Below are 21,528 nucleotides of genomic sequence, written 5' to 3' on the forward strand. Positions count from 1 at the left end.
AGTCTAGTTAATGTCAAAATGCCGAAAACAGTGGGCAATTTTAGTCAACTAAATGCCCTTTCATTTTAGTCACATTTGAGTCACATCACATTAACCTATAGTAAACATAAATTCCTGACTTCAATGTGCACACAATACATAGCCTTGCCATACCAACATATTTGTCTTTATATCATCCTATCGCATCTCTTCCAAACACCAAATAGGCAGAAGAGCACATTACTCTGCAGCAGATAAAAAAATCACACCCATTGACATACTGTAGCTACAATATATTGTAATCAAAGTTCTGTCATAAGTAGTGGTCTGATAGGTTGCAGCCAACCAACTAGCTAGCATTATCAATCTGTTACAATCTGTTTTTACCTGAGCATATACAGTATATTGGGATCTTTCAAATGTGTCTTGAAGTTGGTAGTATATTTCCCCGTCAACTTGTGGGTGCAAATGCTGTCTTCTCCCGTGGAAATGTGGCATTTGGTCTTGTTTGAATCAACATGATAAGTTAAATGGCTCGCCCCCTTTTCTACCGGGAGCTTGTACCAAAGGGTGAGTAGCCATCTTATTTGTATCAATGATTTGTTGCCACCAGATTGGAGAACGGTTGCCAGGCAGAGAGGTGACTCGTGAATGACCTGGGCATGGTATATATTTTCCACCAATGACAGCATCGCAAAGTTGCAATGAGAAAGCCTTACAATTCTGCTAATGTCATGCATGCTTTTGATTGGACCAAACAAATATCACTGAAAAGCTCTCAATCTCTCCAAAAACTCTTGTCCAGTCCACTTAGTAGTCAGATTTGAGACACAGAGATAAGTTTCAAGTTTCATGTTTTGAGTTTCAGGTTTTAATGTCACATGCACAAGTACAGTAAAATACCTTTCTTGCAAACTCAAAACCCAACAATGCAATAATCAATAACAATGTAATATAATAAAAAACACACGCGAAATAAGAAGAAATATGAAGAACACAATAAGTAAGTCAGTAAGCATAGTATATACAGGGTTAGTGCCAATAACATATTAACAATGTGCAGAGATTCTGGAGTGATGGAGATAGATATGTATAGGCTTAAGGTGACTAGGCAACAGGATATAAGATTTTCAGAGTAGCAGCAGCTTGTATGTGTGGGTGTGTGTGTAGAGTCAGAATAAAGGTATGTGCATATTATGTGTGAATGTGTAGATGATGTGTGAGTGTGTAGGACCCTGTGAGTGTGCATAGAGACAATACAAAATACAAACACAAGGTCAGTTAAGATATTTGTCTCATCTCGTTTTCGGCAGCCGAAATGAAAAATATATTTAGTTTAGTTTAAAAAAAATCTGGGTGTATTTAGTTAGTTATCGTCTTTTACTGAACAATTCTACTGAGTTACAGTTAATGTAAGGAAATCAGTCAATTTAAATAAATTCATTAGGCCCTAATCTATTAATTTCATGACTGGGCAGGGGCGCAGCCATGGATGGGGCTGGGAGGGCATAGGCCCACCCACTTAGGAGTCAGGCCCACCCACTGGGAATGGGTTTTCCCCCACAAAAGGGCTTTATTACAGACAGAAATACTCCTCAGTTTCATCTGCTTTCCGGGTGTCTGGTTTCAGACAATCACACAGATGAAGAAGCCCGATGTGGAGGTCCTGGGCCGACGTGGTTACATGCGGTTGTGAGGCTGGTTGGAAGTACTGCCAAATTCTCTAAAATGACGTTGGAGGTGGCTTATGGTAGAGAAATTAACATTCAATTCTCTGGCAAGAGCTCTGGTGGACATTCCTGCAGTCAGCGTGCCAATTGCATATTATGATCATGTTCCCACAAACTCTGATAGCCACTGGTCTCTGTGGACCATCAAGGTGACCATTGTGTGAGCACAGGAGCTCCTCATATCTGCTGAGGCTTGAGGCTGTCCTCAATTGTACACCGTCCGTGCCTATGGACTAGATAGAGGGTGACAGTTCAGCAGAAGCCACAGTGCAACACGACACGAACAAGTAAACACATCAGAGGCGTCACACGTTAGAGGGCCTCGCAGCTTCATCTTCAGCCTCCGTTGAGCTGCCGTCAATCTTCATCAAACTCCTCATTAGGCACCCAAGCTTGGCCCTACCAACCAACATCTGGAAAAGGCATACTGTGCTAACCTTCCTGAAGAAAATGCATAAAGAGGACATTTTTGGCGGAATTTCCAAGTCAAGTTGGATTTTCAGAAAGAGTAGTCTAAGTAGTCTAAAATCACAACTGAGGGAAGATAGAAAAGTGGATAAGTAGCAGAGTGTACATTACTTAGACACGGAACAGTCTCTTACACCACAATGGCAAAGTGTGAATTTTAAAAGTGTAAACCCCCCTCTCTCTCCCCCCCCCTCTCTCCTCCCCCCTCTCTCTTCTCCCCCTCCTAGAACTGGAGGAGTCGCGTCAGAAGTGCCACCCGTGCTGGTATGAGTTTGCCCACAAGTACCTGATCTGGGAAAGCAGTCCACGTTGGCTTCGGTTGAAGGTGCTGGTCAAGGTGATGGTGATGGATCCCTTCCTGGACCTAGCCATTACCATCTGCATCGTGCTCAACACCCTGTTCATGGCCATGGAGCACTACCCCATGACCGACGAGTTCAACGGCATGCTGTCCATAGGCAACCTGGTAAGTGGAGAGGAGAGGGCACAGGGGTCAGCCTTGGCGGTCACACGTATGCGTTGTTGCTGTTGTTGCTGTTGTTGCTGTTGTTGCTGTTGTTGTTTTTTGTCCACCGCCCTCTTTGAAGTATCTTAGTCTAGGTTCAGAGTTTTTCCTGGTCATATTAGTTAGTCAGAAAGAAAGAAAACTCTTTGCTCCATTAGGTCCTATGCTGTCATTGAGATGCATGCTCATAGGTAGGTAGGGAATGAATGAATGACACTGCACAGACCCTATCAGCCTAAATTGAAATGTTGATTTATTTTTACATATTCTATTATTTTATATTGCGCTAATTTCCTGTAGGTGGACAGTATGTGTTATTACGTTACACAAGCTGACGTTTTGACCACATGGAAATGAAGGCAATGAAATAATATTGTGGCATTTGCAGGCAGGTAGTACATTTTATGATTATGTTTTCAATATATCAGGAACTGTTTCTGCATACTGATTACTGATTTGGACACTTAAAAACTGTGTTTTGATTCATTTTCAAAATGGAGTTTTGACATTGGGCTATTTATCAAAAGTTATTGTCAACGGGAACCAGCAACAGCATCATTTTCAACTTATGTTTTAGGAATATAAATTGAACTTTCAACATTAAATTCCATTAGTATTCCACTAGATTAGGTAATAACTGCTGAATGAGTCCAAAAATGTTATGTGATTTATTTATTTTTGATGATCCACCAGAAATCATGAAAACAAACCCGTTTTTTAGAACGGGTTTGTATGGAGATCTAAGAAGACTGTTACATGCACAGTGCCTTCAGAAAATATTCACACCCCTCGACTTTTTTCACATTATCTTTTGTTACAGCCTGAATGAAACATGTATTAAATTCAGATTTTGTGTCACTGATCACACAAAATACCCCATAATGTCAAAGTAAWTTTTTTTAACAAATTCATTAAAAATGAAAGCTGAAATGTGCTTAACAAGTCACATAATACATTGCTTTGTGTAACGGCTTTCTTCCTGGGGTGAAGGAGAGGACCAAAATGCAGCGCGGCTAGTGTTCAACATGATTTAATAAAGAAGAGACAAATAACGTGAACACTATACAAACTACAAAATAACAAATGTGAAAACCGATACAGTCCTATCTGGTGCAGAACACAAAGACAGAAGACAGGAAACAACCACCCACAATCCCCAACACAAAACAAGCCACCTATATATGATTCTCAATCAGGGACAACGATTGACAGCTGCCTCTGATTGAGAACCATATTAGGCTGAACACAGAAACAGACAAACTAGACACACAACATAGAATGCCCACCCCAACTCACGCCCTGACCATACTAAACAAATACAAAAACAAGGGAAAACAGGTCAGGAACGTGACACTTTGACTCATTCTGTGTACAATAATAGTGGTTAACATGATTTTTGAATGACTACCCCATCTCTGGACCACACACATACAATTATCTGAAAGGTCCCTCAGTCAAGAAGTGAATTACAAGCACATATTCAACCATTAAGACCAGGAAGGTTTACAATGCCTCACAAAGAACAAAAAAAAAACCCGGACATTTAATATCCCTTTGAGCAAATCAAATCAAACCAAATGTTATTAGTCGCATGCGCCGATTACAACAGAATACAACAACTAGACCTTACAGTGAAATGCTTACTTACGAGCCCCAACCAACAATGCAGTTTAAAAAAATACGGATAAGAATAGGAAATAAAAGTAACAAGTAATTAAAGAGCAGCAGTAAAATAACAATAGCAAGACTATATACAGGGGGGTACCGGTTAGTTGAGGTAATATGTACATGTAGGTAGAGTTATTAAAGTGACTATGCATAGATGATAACAACAGAGAGTAGCAGCGGTGTAAAAGAGGGGGGGGTGCAATGCAAATAGTCTGAGTAGCCATTTGATTAGGTGTTCAGGAGTCTTATGGCTTGGGAGTAGAAGCTGTTTAGAAGCCTCTTGGACCTAGACTTGGTGCTCTGGGAACCTCTTGCAGTGTGGTAGCAGAGAGAACAGTCTATGACGTGGGTGGCTCTGACACCGCCTGATATAGAGGTCCTGGATGGCAGGAAGCTTGGCCCCAGTGATGTACTGGGCCGTTCGCACTACCCTCTGTAGTGCCTTGCGGTCGGAGGCCGAGCAGTTGCCATAGCCAGGCAGTGATGCAACCAGTCAGGATGCTCTCGATGATGCAGCTGTAAAACCTTTTGAGGATCTGAGGACCCATGCCAAATCTTTTCAGTCTCCTGGTGAAGTTATTAATTACACTTTGGATGGTGTATCAATAGACCCAGTCACTACAAAGATACATGCGTCCTTCCTAGCTCAGTTGCCGGATAGGAAGGAAACCACTAAGGGATTTCACCATGAGGCCAATAGTCATTTTAAAACAGTAACAGAGTTTAATGGCTGTGATAGAACAAAACTGAGGATGGATCAACAACATTGTAATTACAACATTGTATTCCGAAACAAGCATCCTGTTTGCAATAAGACACTAAAGTAAAACTGCAAAAAAGTACTTTTTTTCCTGATTGCAAAGCGTTATGTTTGGGGCAAATCCAACACAACACATCACTGAGTACTGCTCTTCATATTTTCAAGCATGGTGGTGGCTGTATCATGTTATGGGTATGCTTGTCATCGGCAAGGACTTGGTAGTTTGTTTAGGGGAAAAAATACATGGAATAGAGCTAAGGCACAGGAAAAATACTAGAGGAAAAACTAGTTCAGTCTGCTTTCCAAAATACACTGGGAGACAAATTCACCTTTCATTAGGACAATATCCTAAAATACACGGCCAAATGTATACTGGAGCTGCTTACCAAGACGACATTGAATGCTCCTGAGTGGCCTAGTTACAGTTCAGTTTTTACTGAAATCGATTTGAAAATATATGGCAAGACTTGAAAATGGCTGTCTAGCAATGATCAGCAACCAACTTGACAAAACTTGAAGAATTCTTTAAAGAATAATGGGCAAATATTGTTCAATCTAGGTAGGAAAAACTCTTAGAGACTTACCCCAAAACACACACAGCTTTAATCACTATCAAAGGTGATTCTAAGATGTATTGACTCAGGGGGTTGAATACTTATCTAATCAAGATATATTAGTGTTTATTTTTCATCAATAAAAAATATTGTATATTGTGTGAGTATTGCATGCAGATTGTTGACAAAAAAAGGACGATTAAATACATTTTAATCCCACTTTGTAACATAACTAAATGTGTAAAAAGTCTTATAGTTCCACCTTGCAAGGTATTGGGATATTGATTACCTCTGAAAATCGCTCTCAGATCCTCACAAGTGCATAGGGCATAGGGGCTAAGGGTTCATTTGGGATAACAACAGTGCAACAACCTGTTCATCACACATCAATAGACATCATTCACAGCAATGAGTTTACAATCACAGTAAAAAGTCACTCGTGGTGGAATAAAGGCAAATGACCTGAATGGGATGGTATTCCTCCTGAGGTCTATTTACATTTTTGGAATATGTTAGGTCCACTATCGCTCAAAATTATTAATAAAGATGTTCACAAAGGTTCATTTGGGAGAGATGTGAATAAAAGCTTTTGATGAACTAAAATTGTCATATCACTGGTCTGTCTTTGAACATATGGGAATTGGCTCCAATTTCATTAATATGATTAAAATAATATATGCCAATTCCTCAGTCATAGTTATGACAGGCAATATCGTCTCTCCTCCGTTCAGAATCACTAGAAGCAGCAGAGATGGCAATCCAATTTCGCCTTTGCTATTCTTATTATCCATGGTTACTCAGGCCCGGGCAATTTGTCAATCAAAGGAGATAACACAAATTTCTCTAAAATCTACTGATCACTTCGTCGCATTATACACAGACAATATTTTACTATATCTAGACAATGTATCTAAATTGCTCCCAAACATATTGAAGATCAAAGACAAATTCAGCTTCATCTCAAGTTATAAAATGAATCTAACCAAATCAGCCCTACTTCCTCTCTCAAGACCCCATTGGAGGACTCTATCTCTACTTATGGAATCCCAATCGTTTCTCATTTTAAATATTTTTGAGTATATACAGTGAGGGAAAAAGGTATTTGATCCCCTGCTGATTTTGTACGTTTGCCCACTGACAAAGAAATTATCAGTCTATAATTTTAATGGTAGGTTTATTTGAACAGTGAGAGACAGAATAACAACAAAAATATCCAGAAAAATGCATGTCAAAAATGTTATGAATTGATTAGCATTTTAATGAGGGAAATAAGTATTTGACCCCTTCTCAATCAAAAAGATTTCTGGCTCCCAGGTGTCTTTCATACAGGTAACGAACGGAGATTAGGAGCACACTCTTAAAGGGAGTGCTCCTAATCTCAGTTTCTTACCTGTATAAAAGATACCTGTCCACAGAAGCAATCAATCAATCAGATTCCAAACTCTCCACCATGRMCAAGACCAAAGAGCTCTCCAAGGATGTCAGGGACAAGATTGTAGACCTACACAAGGCTGGAATGGGCTACAAGACCATCGCCAAGCAGCTTGGTGAGAAGGTGACAACAGTTTCTGTGATTATTCGCAAATGGAAGAAACACAAAAGAACTGTCAATCTCCCTCAACCTGGGGCTCCATGCAAGATCTCACCTCGTGGAGTTGCAATGATCATGAGAACGRTGAGGAATCAGCCCAGAACTACACAGGAGGATCTTGTCAATGATCTCAAGGCAGCTGGGACCATAGTCATCAAGAAAACAATTGGTAACACACTATGCCGTGAAGGACTGAAATCCTGCAGCGCCCGCAAGGTCCCCCTGCTCAAGAAAGCACATATACATGCCCGTCTGAAGTTTGCCAATGAACATCTGAATGATTCAGAGGACAACTGGGTGAACGTGTTGTGGTCAGATGAGACCAAAATGGAGTTCTTTGGCATCAACCCAACTTGCCGTGTTTGGATGAGGAGGAATGCTGCCTATGACCCCAAGAAACCATCCCCACCGTCAAACATGGAGGTGGAAACATTATGCTTTGGGGGTGTTTTTCTGCTAAAGGGACAGGACAACTTCACCGCATCAAAGGGACGATGGACGGGGCCATGTACCGTCAAATCTTGGGTGAAAACCTCCTTCCCTCAGGCAGGGTATTGAAAATGGGTCGTGGATGGGTATTCCAGCATGACAATGACCCAAAACACACGGCCAAGGCAACAAAGGAGTGGCTCAAGAAGAAGCACATTTAGGTCCTGGAGTGGCTTAGCCAGTCTCCAGACCTTAATCCCATAGAAAATCTGTGGAGGGAGCTGAAGGTTCGAGTTGCCAAACGTCAGCCTCGAAACCTTAATGACTTGAAGAAGATCTGCAAAGAGGAGTGGCACAAAATCCCTCCTGAGATGTGTGCAAACCTGGTGGCCAACTACAAGAAACGTCTGACCTCTGTGATTGCCAACAAGGGTTTTGCCACCAAGTACTAAGTCATGTTTTGCAGAGGGGTCAAATACTTATTTCCCTCATTAAAATGCAAATCAATTCATAACATTTTTGACATGCGTTTTTCTGGATTTTTTTGTTGATATTCTGTCTCTCACTGTTCAAATAAACCTACCATTAAAATTATAGACTGATCATTTCTTTGTCAGTGGGCAAACGTACAAAATCAGCAGGGGATCAAATACTTTTTTCCCTCACTGTATATTTATTTCATAAAACCACTGCCAGAAACATTAACAGAATGCTCAAATCAATTCAATCCGACATCCGTAGATGGAATAATAGCCCAGTTGCTTTAACCGGCAGAATATCTATTGTCAAAATGAACATATTACCATGGCTGAATTTCTGTAGTTCAATGCTTCCCATGTCTCCCCTTTCTGGCTGTTGGGATAAAATTCATAGTGCGGATTCAAAATGTATATGACAAGGTAAACAATCCCAGATAAAATTAACAGATTTACAGATTTACACTAGCATTTAGCCCCAGCCTAAATCGGTTTGGACATGGTTCTTATATATTAAGAGTGAAATATGGTGTCTCCTATTGCCTGGAAGAGGTGGTCTTCACGGATACTATATATAGCCCTTAAACTATGTAAACTAGGCTTTGGTTATTGCTCACACAATTTATGTTTGGTGCAAAATTGAAAACAATGTAACTGGGAATCAAAATGGCATACCCATACTCCAATATTTGTGATCTGGAGGGCGGCCTTTTACATTCCCCCTCAAAGGTCCAAATGTGGAATTCGTACCTTTACTGATATCATGGGCAGTAACGGTTTGAGAGCATTCTAAGATTTGAAAGATACATACTAGGGTTGGGCCATATCCAGATTTCCATATCGTCATATAGTTTCTGTACCATACCGAGGTATACGGTATTACTGGATGTGCACACAAGGGGCGCTGGACTATGGACTACCTTGGGAAACCCAACTAACAATCCATCCAATGATGGGATTCATAAATAAATGATATGGGCTCACGAAAGGACTATAATATATAAACAACTTTTGGAAAGCTCCTATTCTGAGCTAGCCATTAAAAAAGTATGATCCACAGATCTAATTGAATCTGAACAACCCTTTAACTGGAAGAGAATAATGAAAAATAGGACTTTGGCATCCCGTAATCAGAACAAACAATTTATACATTTTAAGTTTGTTCATAGACTGTATTTAACATCAAGGAAACGTTTTACAATTAAATTTCCCCCAACTCCCAACTATTCACTGTGTCCCCTAAATCAGGTAGGCATATTTGTTCATATGATGTGGGAGAGTCCTGCAGTTAAATGCTTCTGGGGCAAAGTTACAACATTTATTTTGAACAGCATAAATTGAAATATGCAATGCTTTGCATCTATTATGTTACTTAAAGATGATAGCCCTTTGAATCTCTCAATCAATCAGAGAATATTACTGCTGCGGAAAAAAACGTTGGCTCTAAGACGGCAACCACCTCTCCCATTTAATCAGTGGATACAGTTACTGTTGGAATTTATAACATTAGAATGATCAAAAGCGAGAATGAATGGTGCCAGTCAAGGAACAATTGAGGCCTAGGCGGGGTGGGAAACATGGTTTACGGGTGGATGGGGACTGAGGGTGGATGGGTCGATGGGGACTGAGTGGGGATGGGTGGAAGTGGGGAATGGAGGGGGATGGGGACTGAGAATTGGATGGGACTGAGGGGGGATGGGTGGATGGGACTGAGGGGGGATGGGTGGATGGGACTGAGGGGGGATGGGTGAAGGTCATCTTTGTATGCATTTGATTTTGTACCTGTAAAAACCAAAGAGTCACGAAAAAATATGATGTTCCCTTAAGTCAGTAAACCCAGTTATGTGTGTTTGTATATTATCTGCAGCTTCTCTATAGTGCTGAGTATGGGCCCTGGTCAAAAGTCGAGCACTGTAGAGCACTATACAGTATAGGGCAAGGCTACCTAATCCTCTTCCTGGAGATCTACCTTCCTGTGGGTTTTCAGTCCAACCCTAATTTAACACACTTGATTCTACGAATTAGCTGCTCAACAAGACCTTAACTAGCTGAATCAGATATGCTAAATTAGGGTTGGACTGAAAACCTACAGGACAGTAGATCTCCAGGAAGAGGGTTGAGCAGCCCTGGTATAGGGCAGCCAAAGTCAACTGGCGGACCGCAGTCCGGGTCTGGACAACATCGTATTTTGTTATATAAAAGTCAATAAATTACTTTTTAGACAGCTTTTAAAAATCAACCGGGCGCAGCGGCCTCTTTAACTCAGCAACCTCTCTTTCTTGCTCTCTCTCGAAGCAACGCCCACCTCTAGTAGTGCCCCGTCTAATCCAATCACGTCGTTATATGCAAATACAAGAGGCTGTGTCATACCCAATCACATCAATACAAATATCATCTGCTGAACCTTGGGACAAGCAGGCAGAAAGAACAGAAAGATTTGACCGCGGTTCAACTGTTAATATCACAGATAGGAGCTTAGTTGCCAGTATCAAAAAAAAGAAAAGTTGACTCTGAAAACCGTATATTCAAAGACGAGTGGACGGAACATTATGCATTCATTCTCCCCACAACTAGCACAAAACTAATGTTCCTGATATGCAGCGAGTCCGTAGCTCTCGTGAAAAGTGTTAATGTTATGCACCATTATGACACCAGACATAGTAAACACGGAGGTGAGAACAAACAAGATTAACCAACTCAAATCCCAAATGAGAGGTCCACCAAAGTCCTTGTCAATTCCCTGACAGCCCAACAATGTGCAACGGAGTGTTCACTGAGGATAGCCTGGGTTTTTTCAGAAGCTGAGAAGGTAAAATAATGCATGTGTGAAGTTGCTGACACCTTGCTTGAAGGTAAATAAAAATATGAGCTCAGGGAAAATATCAAACAGATCCCACAGTCGGATTCCACAGCAATGAGGAGAACTGAAATAAACTCAGCAAAAAAAGAAACAGACCTTTTTCAGGACCCTGTCTTTCAAAGATAATTTGTAAAAATCCAAATAACTTCACAGATCTTCATTGTAAAGGGTTTAAACACTGTTTCCTATGCTTGTTCAATGACCCATAAACAATTAATGAACATGTACCTGTGGAACGGTCTTTAAGACACTAACAGCTTACAGACGGTAGGCAATTAAGGTCACAGTTATGAAAACTTAGGACACTAAAGAGGCCTTTCACTGGTACGTCGAAAAAAAACACCAAAAGAAAAGATGCCCAGGGCCGCTCATCTGCGTGAACGTGCCTTAGACATGCTGCAAGGAGGCATGAGGACTGCAGATGTGGCCAGGGCAATAAATTGCAATGTCCGTATGTGAACGCCTAAGACAGCCGCTACAGGAGAGCAGCCGGACAGCTGATCTCTTCACAGTGCCAGATCACACGTGTAAAACACCTGCACAGGATCGGTACACGAACATCACACCTGCGGGACAGGTACAGGATGGCAACAACAACTCGCCGAGTTACACCAGGAACGCCAATCCTCCCAGTGCTCAGACTGTCCGCAATAGGCTGAGAGAGGCTGGACTGAGGGCTTGTAGGCCTGTATATAGGCAGGTCCTCAGCAGACATCACTGGCAACAATGTCGCCTATGGGCAAACCCGATTTGTCGCTGTACCAGACAGGACTGGCAAAAAGTGTTCTCACTGACGACACAGTTTGTCTCACCAGGGGTGATGGTCGGATTCGCGTTTAATCGTCGAAGGAATGAGCATTACAACCGAGGCCTGTACTCTGGAGGCAGGATCGATTTGAGGTGGAGGGTCGTCATGGTCTGGGCTGGGTTACAGCATCATCGGACTAAGCTTGTTGTCATTGCAGGCAATCTCAACGCTGTGTGTTACAGGGAATAAATCCTCCTCCTCATGTGGTACCCTCCTGCAGGCTTCCAGCATGACAATGCACCAGCCATACTGCTCGTTCTGTGCGTGATTCCTGCAAGACAGGAATGTCAGTATCTGCCATGGCAGCGAAGAGCCCGGACTCATCCCATTGAGCACGTCTGGGACCTGTTGGATCGGAGGTGAGGGCTAGGGCCATTCCCCAGAAATGTCCGGGGACTTGCAGGTGCCTTGGTGGAAGAGTGGGGTAACATCACACAGCAAGAATTGGCAAATCTGTGCAGTCCATGAGACAGGAGATGCACGGCAGTACTGTAATGCAGCTGGTGGCAGTAACCAGATACTGACTGTTACTTTTGATTTTGACCCCCTTTGTTCAGGGACACATTATTCATTTCTGTTAGTCACATGTCTCGTGGAACTTATTCAGTTTGTGTCTCAGTTGCTGAATCTTGTTATGTTCATACACAATATTTACACATGTTACGTTCTCGTGAAATGAACGCAGTTGACAGTGAGAGGTTGTTTCTTTTTTTGCTGAGTTTAGCTGACGATTTAGCTTCACAACTTAATGTAGGCATTCAGAACGCACCATCATTATCTGTGGATGAATCAGATAACACTGATAATGTCCAGCTTCTTGTAACGGCCTGACACGAAGTTCTTATGTGTTTGCTTGTTTGGTGTGGTCAGGACGTGAGCTGGGTGGATTCTATGTTAGGGTGTCTAGTTTGGTCTGTTTCTGTGTCCGCCTATTGGTTCTCAATCAGAGGCGCTGTCAATCGTTGTCCACTGAATGAGAATAATATAGAGGTTCCTTGTTGTGTTGGGGATTGTGGGGGTTGTTTCCTGTCTTGTGTTTTGTCTGCACCAGCTTAGGACTGTGGACGGTTAGTTTGTTTTGTTCATTTTGTATAGTGTCTTGTTTGTGTTATTAAAATCATGGAAAATTACACGCTGCACATTGTCCTCAGATCCTTCTCCTCTCCTCGTCTGAGGAGAGAGCGACTTAGACTTGCGTTACAAGAACCACCCACCAAACTCGGACCAAGCAGCGTGAGTACGGCAGCAGCAGCAGCAGCGCGCCCACTACACAGGAATCCTGGACAATGGGAGGAAATTCTGGAGGGTAATAGGACACTGGGCTCACGTTGGAGAATATCGCCGTCTCGGGAAGAGATGGAGGCAGCTAAAGCCAGGAGCGGTGGTATGAGGAGGCACAGCACGGGAAGCGTGGCTGGAAGCCCGTGAAGAAACCCAAAAAATGTCTTGGGGGGGGGTGGCTAAAGGATAGTGTGGCGAAGGTAGGTAGAAACCTGCGCCCACTTCCCATGCTTACCTGGGAGAGCCGGAGTACGGGCAGACACGTGTTATGCGGAAGAGGCACGGTGTCTCTGTACGTGTGCATAGCCCGTGCGGGTTATTCCACCTCCCCGCACTGGGCGGGTAGATTGAGGCATTGAGCCAAGTGCCATGAAGCCGGCTCAACATATCTGGCCTCCAGTACGTCCTCGGGCCGGTGTACATGCACCAGCCTTACATATGGTGTCCCCGGTTCGCGCCATCTGAGCCATCCGTCTGGCCAGCGCCATCTGAGCATCCGTCTGTCCAGCGCCATCTGAGCCATCCGTCTGCCCCGAGCCATTAGAGCCGCCGTTGCTCCCGAGCCGTCAGAGCGCGCCGCTCTGCCCCGAGCCATCAGAGCCAGCGTCGTCAGTCAGGAGCCGCCAGAGCCGCCAGCCAGTCAGGACGCCAGGAGCCGCCAGCCAGGCAGAGGCCGCAGTCAGGAGGCCGCCGGAGGCCGCCAGCCAGTCAGGAGCCGCCAGGGCCGCCAGCCAGTCAGGAGCTGCCAGGGCGCCAGCCAGTCAGGAGCTGCCAGAGCGCCAGCAGTCAAGAGCTGCCAGAGCGCCAGCCAGTCAGGAGCTGCCAGAGCGCCACAGTCAAGGAGCCGCCAGCCAGTCAGAGCCGCCGCAGTCATGAGCGCCCTCCAGTCATGACGCCTCAGCATAGCCGCCCTCCAGTCATGAGCCGCCTCCAGTCATGAGCGCGCCTCCAGTCATGAGCTGCCCTGCATCATGAGCTGCCCTCCAGTCATGAGCTGCCCTCAGTCCGGAGCTGCCATTAGTCCGGAGTGCCTTCGTCTTGGAGTTGCCCCTCTGTCCTGAGCTACTCTCTGTCCTGAGCTACCTCTCTGTCCTGACTACCTCTCTGTCCTGAGCTACCTCTCGTCCTGAGCTGTCTCCTAATCATGTGGGCCTTGGGGAGGATTCCTAGGCCAAGGTCGGGGGCGAGGGTCGCCACTCAAAGGACGCTAAGGAGGGGGACAAAGACAGTGTGGAGTGGTGTCCTCGTCCACCGCCGGAGCGCCACCGCGCACAGATGCCACCCAGACCCTCCTCTTGAGTTTTAGGGGTGCGTTCGGAGTCCGCACCTCAGGAGGGGGGTACTGTAACGTCCTGACCAGAGTTCTTATGTGTTTTGCTTGTTTGGTGTTGGTCAGGACGTGAGCTGGGTGGGAATTCTATGTTGTGTGTCTAGTTTGTCTGTTTCTGTGTCCAGCTAATATGGTTCTCAATCAAGGCAGCTGTCAATCGTTGTCCCTGATTGAGAATCATATATAGGTGGCTTGTTTTGTGTTGGGGATTGTGGGTGATTGTTTTCTGTCTTTGTGTTTTGTCTACCAGCTAGGACTGTGACGGTTAGTTTGTTTTGTCATTTTGTATAGTGTCTTGTTGTATGTGTTTATTAAATCATGGAAAATTACCACGCTGCACATTGGTCCTCAGATCCTTCTCGCCTCTCCTCGTCTGAGGAGGAGGACGACTTACACTGCCGTTACACTTCTGGTGTTTTTCAGATTTTATAACGAAACAAAGAAGGAATTCTGTGAGGAGCTTTTGGGCTTAACAAATCTAGAAGCACACACACAGGGAGAGGATATCCATGAGGCCATCAAAGGGATGCTGACAAAAAGGGGGATAGATCTGACGTCAGTGGTCTCCATCAGCACAGATGGAGCTCCAGCCATGATGGGAAGAGGGAGGGGACTGATTGCACGTGTGAAAGAGAACCACCCTGACCTGACATCATATCACTGCATCATCTATCAATTCGTCCTGTGTGCCAGTCTGGGAAAGGAGTATTCTGAGGTCATGACAATGATGATGAAACTGATCAACTTTTTGAGAGCAACATCATCGCTACAACACCACCTGCTACTAGACAGTCGGACAGAGGCCAATGCCAGTTTTGATGACTTACTACTGCACAACAATGTCAGATGGCTCAGCAAAGGAAGGGTTTTGGAAAGCTTTTGGGCCATTCAAGAGGAAGTCAAAACGTTCTTATCAGAGCAAAAGAGTGACAAAGGCAACTCAGTTTTCTGAGTTTTTGGAAGATGAGAAGATGGAAACAGTAGCATTTTTGACAGACATTACATCAGACCTTAATCAACTGAATGTTAAGCTGCAGGGACACACAGCTTTTCAAGAATGATCTCCGGGGAGAACTTGTCCACTTCCCCAATCTTCTGTTGCAAATGCAGGGAAACAAAGATGTTCCCAACCATGTTGATTTCATCCAGAAGCTGATGGATAACTTCAAGACTCGCTTTGATTACTTTGCTGTTGGGAGAGAACGGCTGCAGCTCATCCAGAACCCCTTCTTGGTCAAAAATGAAGAAGCAAAACAGATCTTCAGATGGGTAGATGTTGCATCACTGGAAATGGAGTTGATTGAGCTGCATGAAAATGTGTCTTTGAAGGAGCAGACTGGTGACTGTGACCCTGTCACTTTCTGTGGAAAGATGGTGCCTGCAGCTGATGTTCCTGTTCTCAAGAAACTGGACTAGACATCCTGACCATGTTTGGCTCCAACATACATCTGTGAATCAGCCATCTCCACAATGAACTTGATCAAAAACAAATACCACACCAGGCTCACAAATGAACACCTGCACCAGTATCTCAGAGTTGCTCTCACGAAGTTGAAACCATTGGCAGGAGAAAGAAAGTGTAATTTATCTAATTAATGCAAAGGCCCAGAGTGACTTATACGTGAATATTGCACGGCCCAGAGTGACTTATACATGAATATTGCACGGCCCAGATTGACTTATACATGAACATTGCACGGCCCAGAGTGACTTATAAAATAATATTGCATGGCCTACAGTGACTTAAATGAATATTGCATTGACTACAGTGACTATACATTAATATTGCATGGCCCAGAGTGACTTATACATGAATATTTCATGGTCCAGAGTGACTTATACATGGAATATTGCATGGCCCAGAGTGACTTATAAATTAATACTGCATGGCCCAGAGTGACTTATACATGAATTTGCATGACCCACAGTACTTATAACATGAATATTGCATGGCCCAGATGGACTTATACATAATATTGCATGATACAGTACTTTATACATTAATATTGCAGCCCAGAGTGACTTAAACATGAATATTGCATGGTCCAGATGACTATACATGAATATTGCACGGCCCAGAGTGACTTATAAATGAATATGCATGGCCTACATGACTTATAAATGAATATTGCATTGACTACAGTGACTTATACATTAATATTGCATGGCCCAGAGACTTATACAATAATATTGCATGGTCCAGATACTTATACATGAATATTGCACCCAGATGACTCTAGTAAATTAATACTGCATGGCCCAGATGACTTATACATGAATATTGCATGGACCCAGATGGACTTATAAATTAACTACTGCATGCCCAGAGTGACTTATACATGAAATTGCATATGGTCCAGAGACTTATACATGAATATTGCATGCCCAGAGTGGACTTATAAATTAATATTGCATGGCCAGATATGACTTAAACATGAATATGCATGGTCCAGAGTACTTATACATGAATTATTGCATGGCCCAGAAGTACTTATAAAATTAATACTGCGAGCCCAGAGTGAATCTATACATGAAATTGCATGCCCAGAAGACTATAAATTTAATTTGCATGGCCCAGAGTGACTTATACATGAATATTGCATGGCCCAGAGTGACTTATACATGAATATTGCATGGCCCAGAGTGACTTATACATGAATATTGCATGGTCCAGAGTGACTTATACATGAATATTGCATGACCCACAGTGACCTTCTGTGCATGCAGATTATTATTTTTGTTCAACTCTCCTTTGTTCTCCCGAAAACATGCACTTTATTTTATTTACATTTTGTTATTTTTTATTTATGGCCCATGTACAATGGTTCACAGTGCACTTTTTGCAGAGACAATTATGCAACCACTTTTGTTCTTCAGCAATGTTGATGCAATGTTGCACATGTTAACATTCAAAAGAAAAAAGTTGTAATTCATTCAAATTCTTAGTCTCATTTAATGTATTTAATGTACATTTTGTATCACAGCATATTTCCTACGTCGTAGATGACTATGTTTGTTACTACGCTGTACCACAGCGCCGATAAAGGATGATATCCATCCAGACTTTTGACACCAAGAAATATTTGTCACCGGACCTTCTCAAATAGTAGTTGAGTACCCCTGGTATAGGGGATATGCTGCCATTTCAGACACAGGTGGTGTTAGGGTTATGTCATTTGTTGTGTTGTACCAGGAGTGGTCCAACAAGGAAGTCATTTCAGGCCAACGGGACCAAAATCAATAGAGCTTTTCCTCCACTTGGCTGGTCACAGTGTGCTACAGTGAACACTCCGGCTGGTGTGTGTGTGTGTGTGTGACCACAGCAGATACAGCATATGCTTTCTCATCCCTATCTTGTCCTGCCCAGCTTTTAGCAAGACCTGTCATTATCACCTTAGTCACTTGAGTCTGAAATGTCGTGGAGTGTGGCTGTGTTGGATATGTCATGGAAATTCTACACACTGGGACACTCGAAGTCAATTTTGAATGAATCATTGTTTATTAACAGTTAACTGGAGAGGTTCCAACAAACTTGATGCACAATAGTAAACGTCTGTCAGGAGTTCCATCGGGGCAGTCTTGTTAGATCTCTTGTATGCTGCTTACAGACACGTTACATAGGCATGATTTAGCTTATTCATCATTCTGAATTAATTCATCATTCACGTTTGGTTCATGCATGTGACCGACCAATACTGGTTCATAACATATAAAATACCAATACCGCACGAGGCTTCTTCTCTCCAAGCTGAGACCTTGAAACTGAGATATCCTTTCAAGGTTCTGGGCGTACTGCCAAATTGCAGATACTGATAGTGAAGATTCCTTCAATCAGTCACTTGCACGAACACAGAAATGTGTTATTAGAAAAGCACAAACATAAAATGTTCCATCACAGATAGATAGAGCAATAAGATCTCATAGTTTCCCTTTGAAATGCGACGTATTATTGATGAACGCTAATTCTGTGTAGTTACAGGGTTAACCCATTACCATTAGGTATCATGAAGTATTCTCGCGGCTTGCTAGAGCATTGTGAACTGCGGTAGCGGTAGCGGTAGCATAGCGCAAGTTTGTTTCCAGTGCTGGGCAATCATTTTTTCACATTTTTTTTGCATCGAAGAAGGTATATATCGACGTTCTCGGAACCTTTTCAAACGTTTGAAATCGCTGTCTATTTCCAGCGATCAGTCTGACACAGCAGACTAACTGTCAGTTCACTGGATGCAGCCTCACACATGTTTGTTTGGATGGAGGACATATCCCTCATCCCTCTTATAATGGAGATACACTGTATACACAAAGTATGTGGACACCCTTTCAAGTTTGGCTATTCAGGAAATTTGGCTATAAATTTGGCTATTTCAGCCACATCCATTACTGACATTTGTATAACATCGAGCACACTGCCATGCAATCTCCATAGACAAACATAGGCTGTAGATTCGCCTTACTGAAGAGCTCAGTGACCGTCATAGGATGCCACCTTTCCAGTGAGTCAGTTTGTTACATTTCTGCCTTGCTAGAGCTGCCCTGGTCAACTGTAAGTGCTGTTATTGTGAAGTGGAAACGTCTAGGAGCAATAACGCCTCAGCGGCCAAGTGGTAGGTCACACAAGCTCACAGAATGGGGCCGCCAAGTGCTGAAGTGAGTAGCTCGTAAAGATTGTCTGTCCTCGGTTGCAACACTCACTACCAAGGGGGCTCCCGAGTGGCGCAGCAGTCTAAGGCACGGCATCTCAGTGCTAGAGGTGTCACTACAGACCCTGGTTCGACTCCAGGCTGTATCACTACCGGTACCTGCCTCAATGCATAGTGCCAACTGTAAAGTTTGGTGGAGGATAAATAATGGTTTGGGGCTGTTTTTCATGGTTTGGGCTCGGCCCCTTAGTTTCAGTGAAGGGAAACGCTACAGCATACAATAACATTCTAGATGATTCTGTGCTTCCAACTTTGTGGCAACAGTTTGGGCAAGGCCCTTTCCTGTTTCAGCATGACAATACCCTTGTGCACAAAGTGAGGTCCATACAGAAATGGTTTGTCGAGATTGCTGTGGAAGAACTTTACTGTCCTTGTTTTTTGAGCCCTGACATCAACCCCATCGAACACCTTTGGGGTGAATTGGAATGCCGAATGTGAGCCAGGCCTAATCGCCAAACATCAGTGCCTGACCTCACTAATGCTCTTGTGGCTGAATGGAAGCAATTCCCCGCAGCAATGTTCCAACATCTAGTGCAGAATTCCCAAACTCGGTCCTGGGGACTCCAAGGGGTGCACGTTTTGGTTTTTGCCTTAGCACTATGCAGCTTATTCAAATATTTGAAACAGTTGTGTAGAGCTAGGTCAAAAAACAAAACATGCACCCAATGGGGTCCCCAGGACCGAGTTTGGGAGACACTGATCTAGTGGAAAGCCTTCCCAGAAGAGTGGAGGCTGTTATAGCAGCAAAGTGTGGACCAACTCCATATTAATGCCTATGATTTTGGACTGAGATGTTCGACGAGTAGGTGTCCACATACTTTTGGTCATGTAGTATATATTGTCTCTCTCTCTGAACATGCTTATTCGTGTGTTTGTGTGTGTGCGTGTGTCTTAGTGTGTGTGCGTGAGCCTGTGTGTGCATGAGCGTGTGTGTACATGTGTGGGGCTGTTCACCTGAGGCCAGTTGGGCGTGTGTCGTTCCGTGGAGTATGTTAACTGTGGGAATGAAACCTTGTTGATGCCCCTCTGTGTGCAGTGTCATGCTTCTCCAGAGAGAGCTTGTCACATGGCATCTCCTCTCTGCCCTCCTCCCTGTTGAGCCTGCACCCACCGCCCTTCCACTTGCATGAGCCTGACTCTGCTCTGTGCGTGGTTGTGTGTGTGTGTCTGGATATGCATGTGTGTGTGTGTGTGTGTGTGTGTGTGTGTGTATATCTTCATACAGTATATGCTGAGCCACCATGACCACAGTCAGCACAGCACAGGCCCTAGTTTACACAGCAATGGCCGACATCTCGCGCCCCTCGGCTACCCTTCAGCCACAAAGACATTGCTGGACAGACGTACGGACGAACACCTACGTGTCAGGCCTGTTAGATAGTCACATGAGTGTGTCGGTTGCTGGCATGTTTTCATTTTCAGAAACCTGCACGCACTGCATTTCTGTATGTGTCTGTGTGAGAGAAGACAGGAGTACGTTGTTTAGGCTGGGAGAGTGACAGACAGGTTTGGGGTGGGAGAGTAACAGACATGTTTAGAGAGGGAGAGTGACAGGCAGGTTTGGGGAGGGAGAGTGACAGACAGGTTTGAGGAGGGAGAGTGACAGACAGGTTTGAGGAAGGAGAGTGACAGACAGGTTTTGGGTGGGAGATTGACAGACATGTTTAGAGAGGGAGAGTGACAGGCAGGTTTGGGGAGGGAGAGTGACAGGCAGGTTTAGGGTGGGAGAGTGACAGACAGGTTTTTGGGGTGGAGGAGTGGACGACAGGGTTTTTGGATTGTTGTGGAGTAGGTGGACAGCAGGTTTGGTGTGGGGGTGAACAGTCAGGTGTTAGGGTGGGAGAGTGATAGACAGGTTTGAGTGGTGTGGAGAGTGAAGGACAGGTTTGGGTTGGGAGAGCGCAGACAGGTTTGGGTGTTGGGAGAGATATGACAGTACTGAGTTTGGTGTGGGGAAGGGAGTTGAGAGAAGGTATGGATGTGGGAAAGTGAGAGACAGGTTTTTGCGTGTGGGAGATTGAGAGACGGTTTGTGAGAGTGGGAGAGTGAGGTAGGAGAGTGGACAGACAGGTTTGGGGTGGGAGAGTGACAGACAGGTTTTGGGTGTAGGAGAGTGACAGACAGGTTTGGGGTGGGAGAGTACAGACAGGTTTGGTGTAGGAGAGTGACAGATGGTTTGTTGGGGTGGGAGAGTGCCAGACAGGTTTGGGGAGGGAGAGTGAGACAGGTTTGGGGTGGGGAGAGTGACAGACAGGTTTTGAGGGTGGAGAGTGCAGAAGGTTTGGGTTGGGAGAGTGACAGACAGGTTTGAGGTGGGAGAGTGACAGACAGGTTGGTGGTGGGAAGTGAGAGACCGGGTTTGGTGTAGGAGAGTGGACAGACAGGTTGG

General features: G+C 44.1%; 1 protein-coding gene across 3 annotated transcripts in view; it reads left to right on the plus strand.

The window, feature by feature from the left end:
* Positions 1-21,528, plus strand: part of scn5lab (sodium channel, voltage gated, type V-like, alpha b) — a 195,832-nt gene that overhangs the window by 86,180 nt on the left and 88,124 nt on the right. For all 3 annotated transcript variants that reach the window (XM_070435664.1, XM_070435662.1, XM_070435663.1), the window contains one exon: positions 2,405-2,643. In XM_070435664.1, the coding sequence (XP_070291765.1) occupies positions 2,405-2,643 (239 nt within the window). The remainder of the gene's footprint in view (positions 1-2,404; positions 2,644-21,528) is intronic.

The sequence above is a fragment of the Salvelinus sp. IW2-2015 genome, linkage group LG27 (genome assembly GCF_002910315.2).
Source record: "Salvelinus sp. IW2-2015 linkage group LG27, ASM291031v2, whole genome shotgun sequence".
Classification (NCBI taxonomy): domain Eukaryota; kingdom Metazoa; phylum Chordata; class Actinopteri; order Salmoniformes; family Salmonidae; genus Salvelinus; species Salvelinus sp. IW2-2015.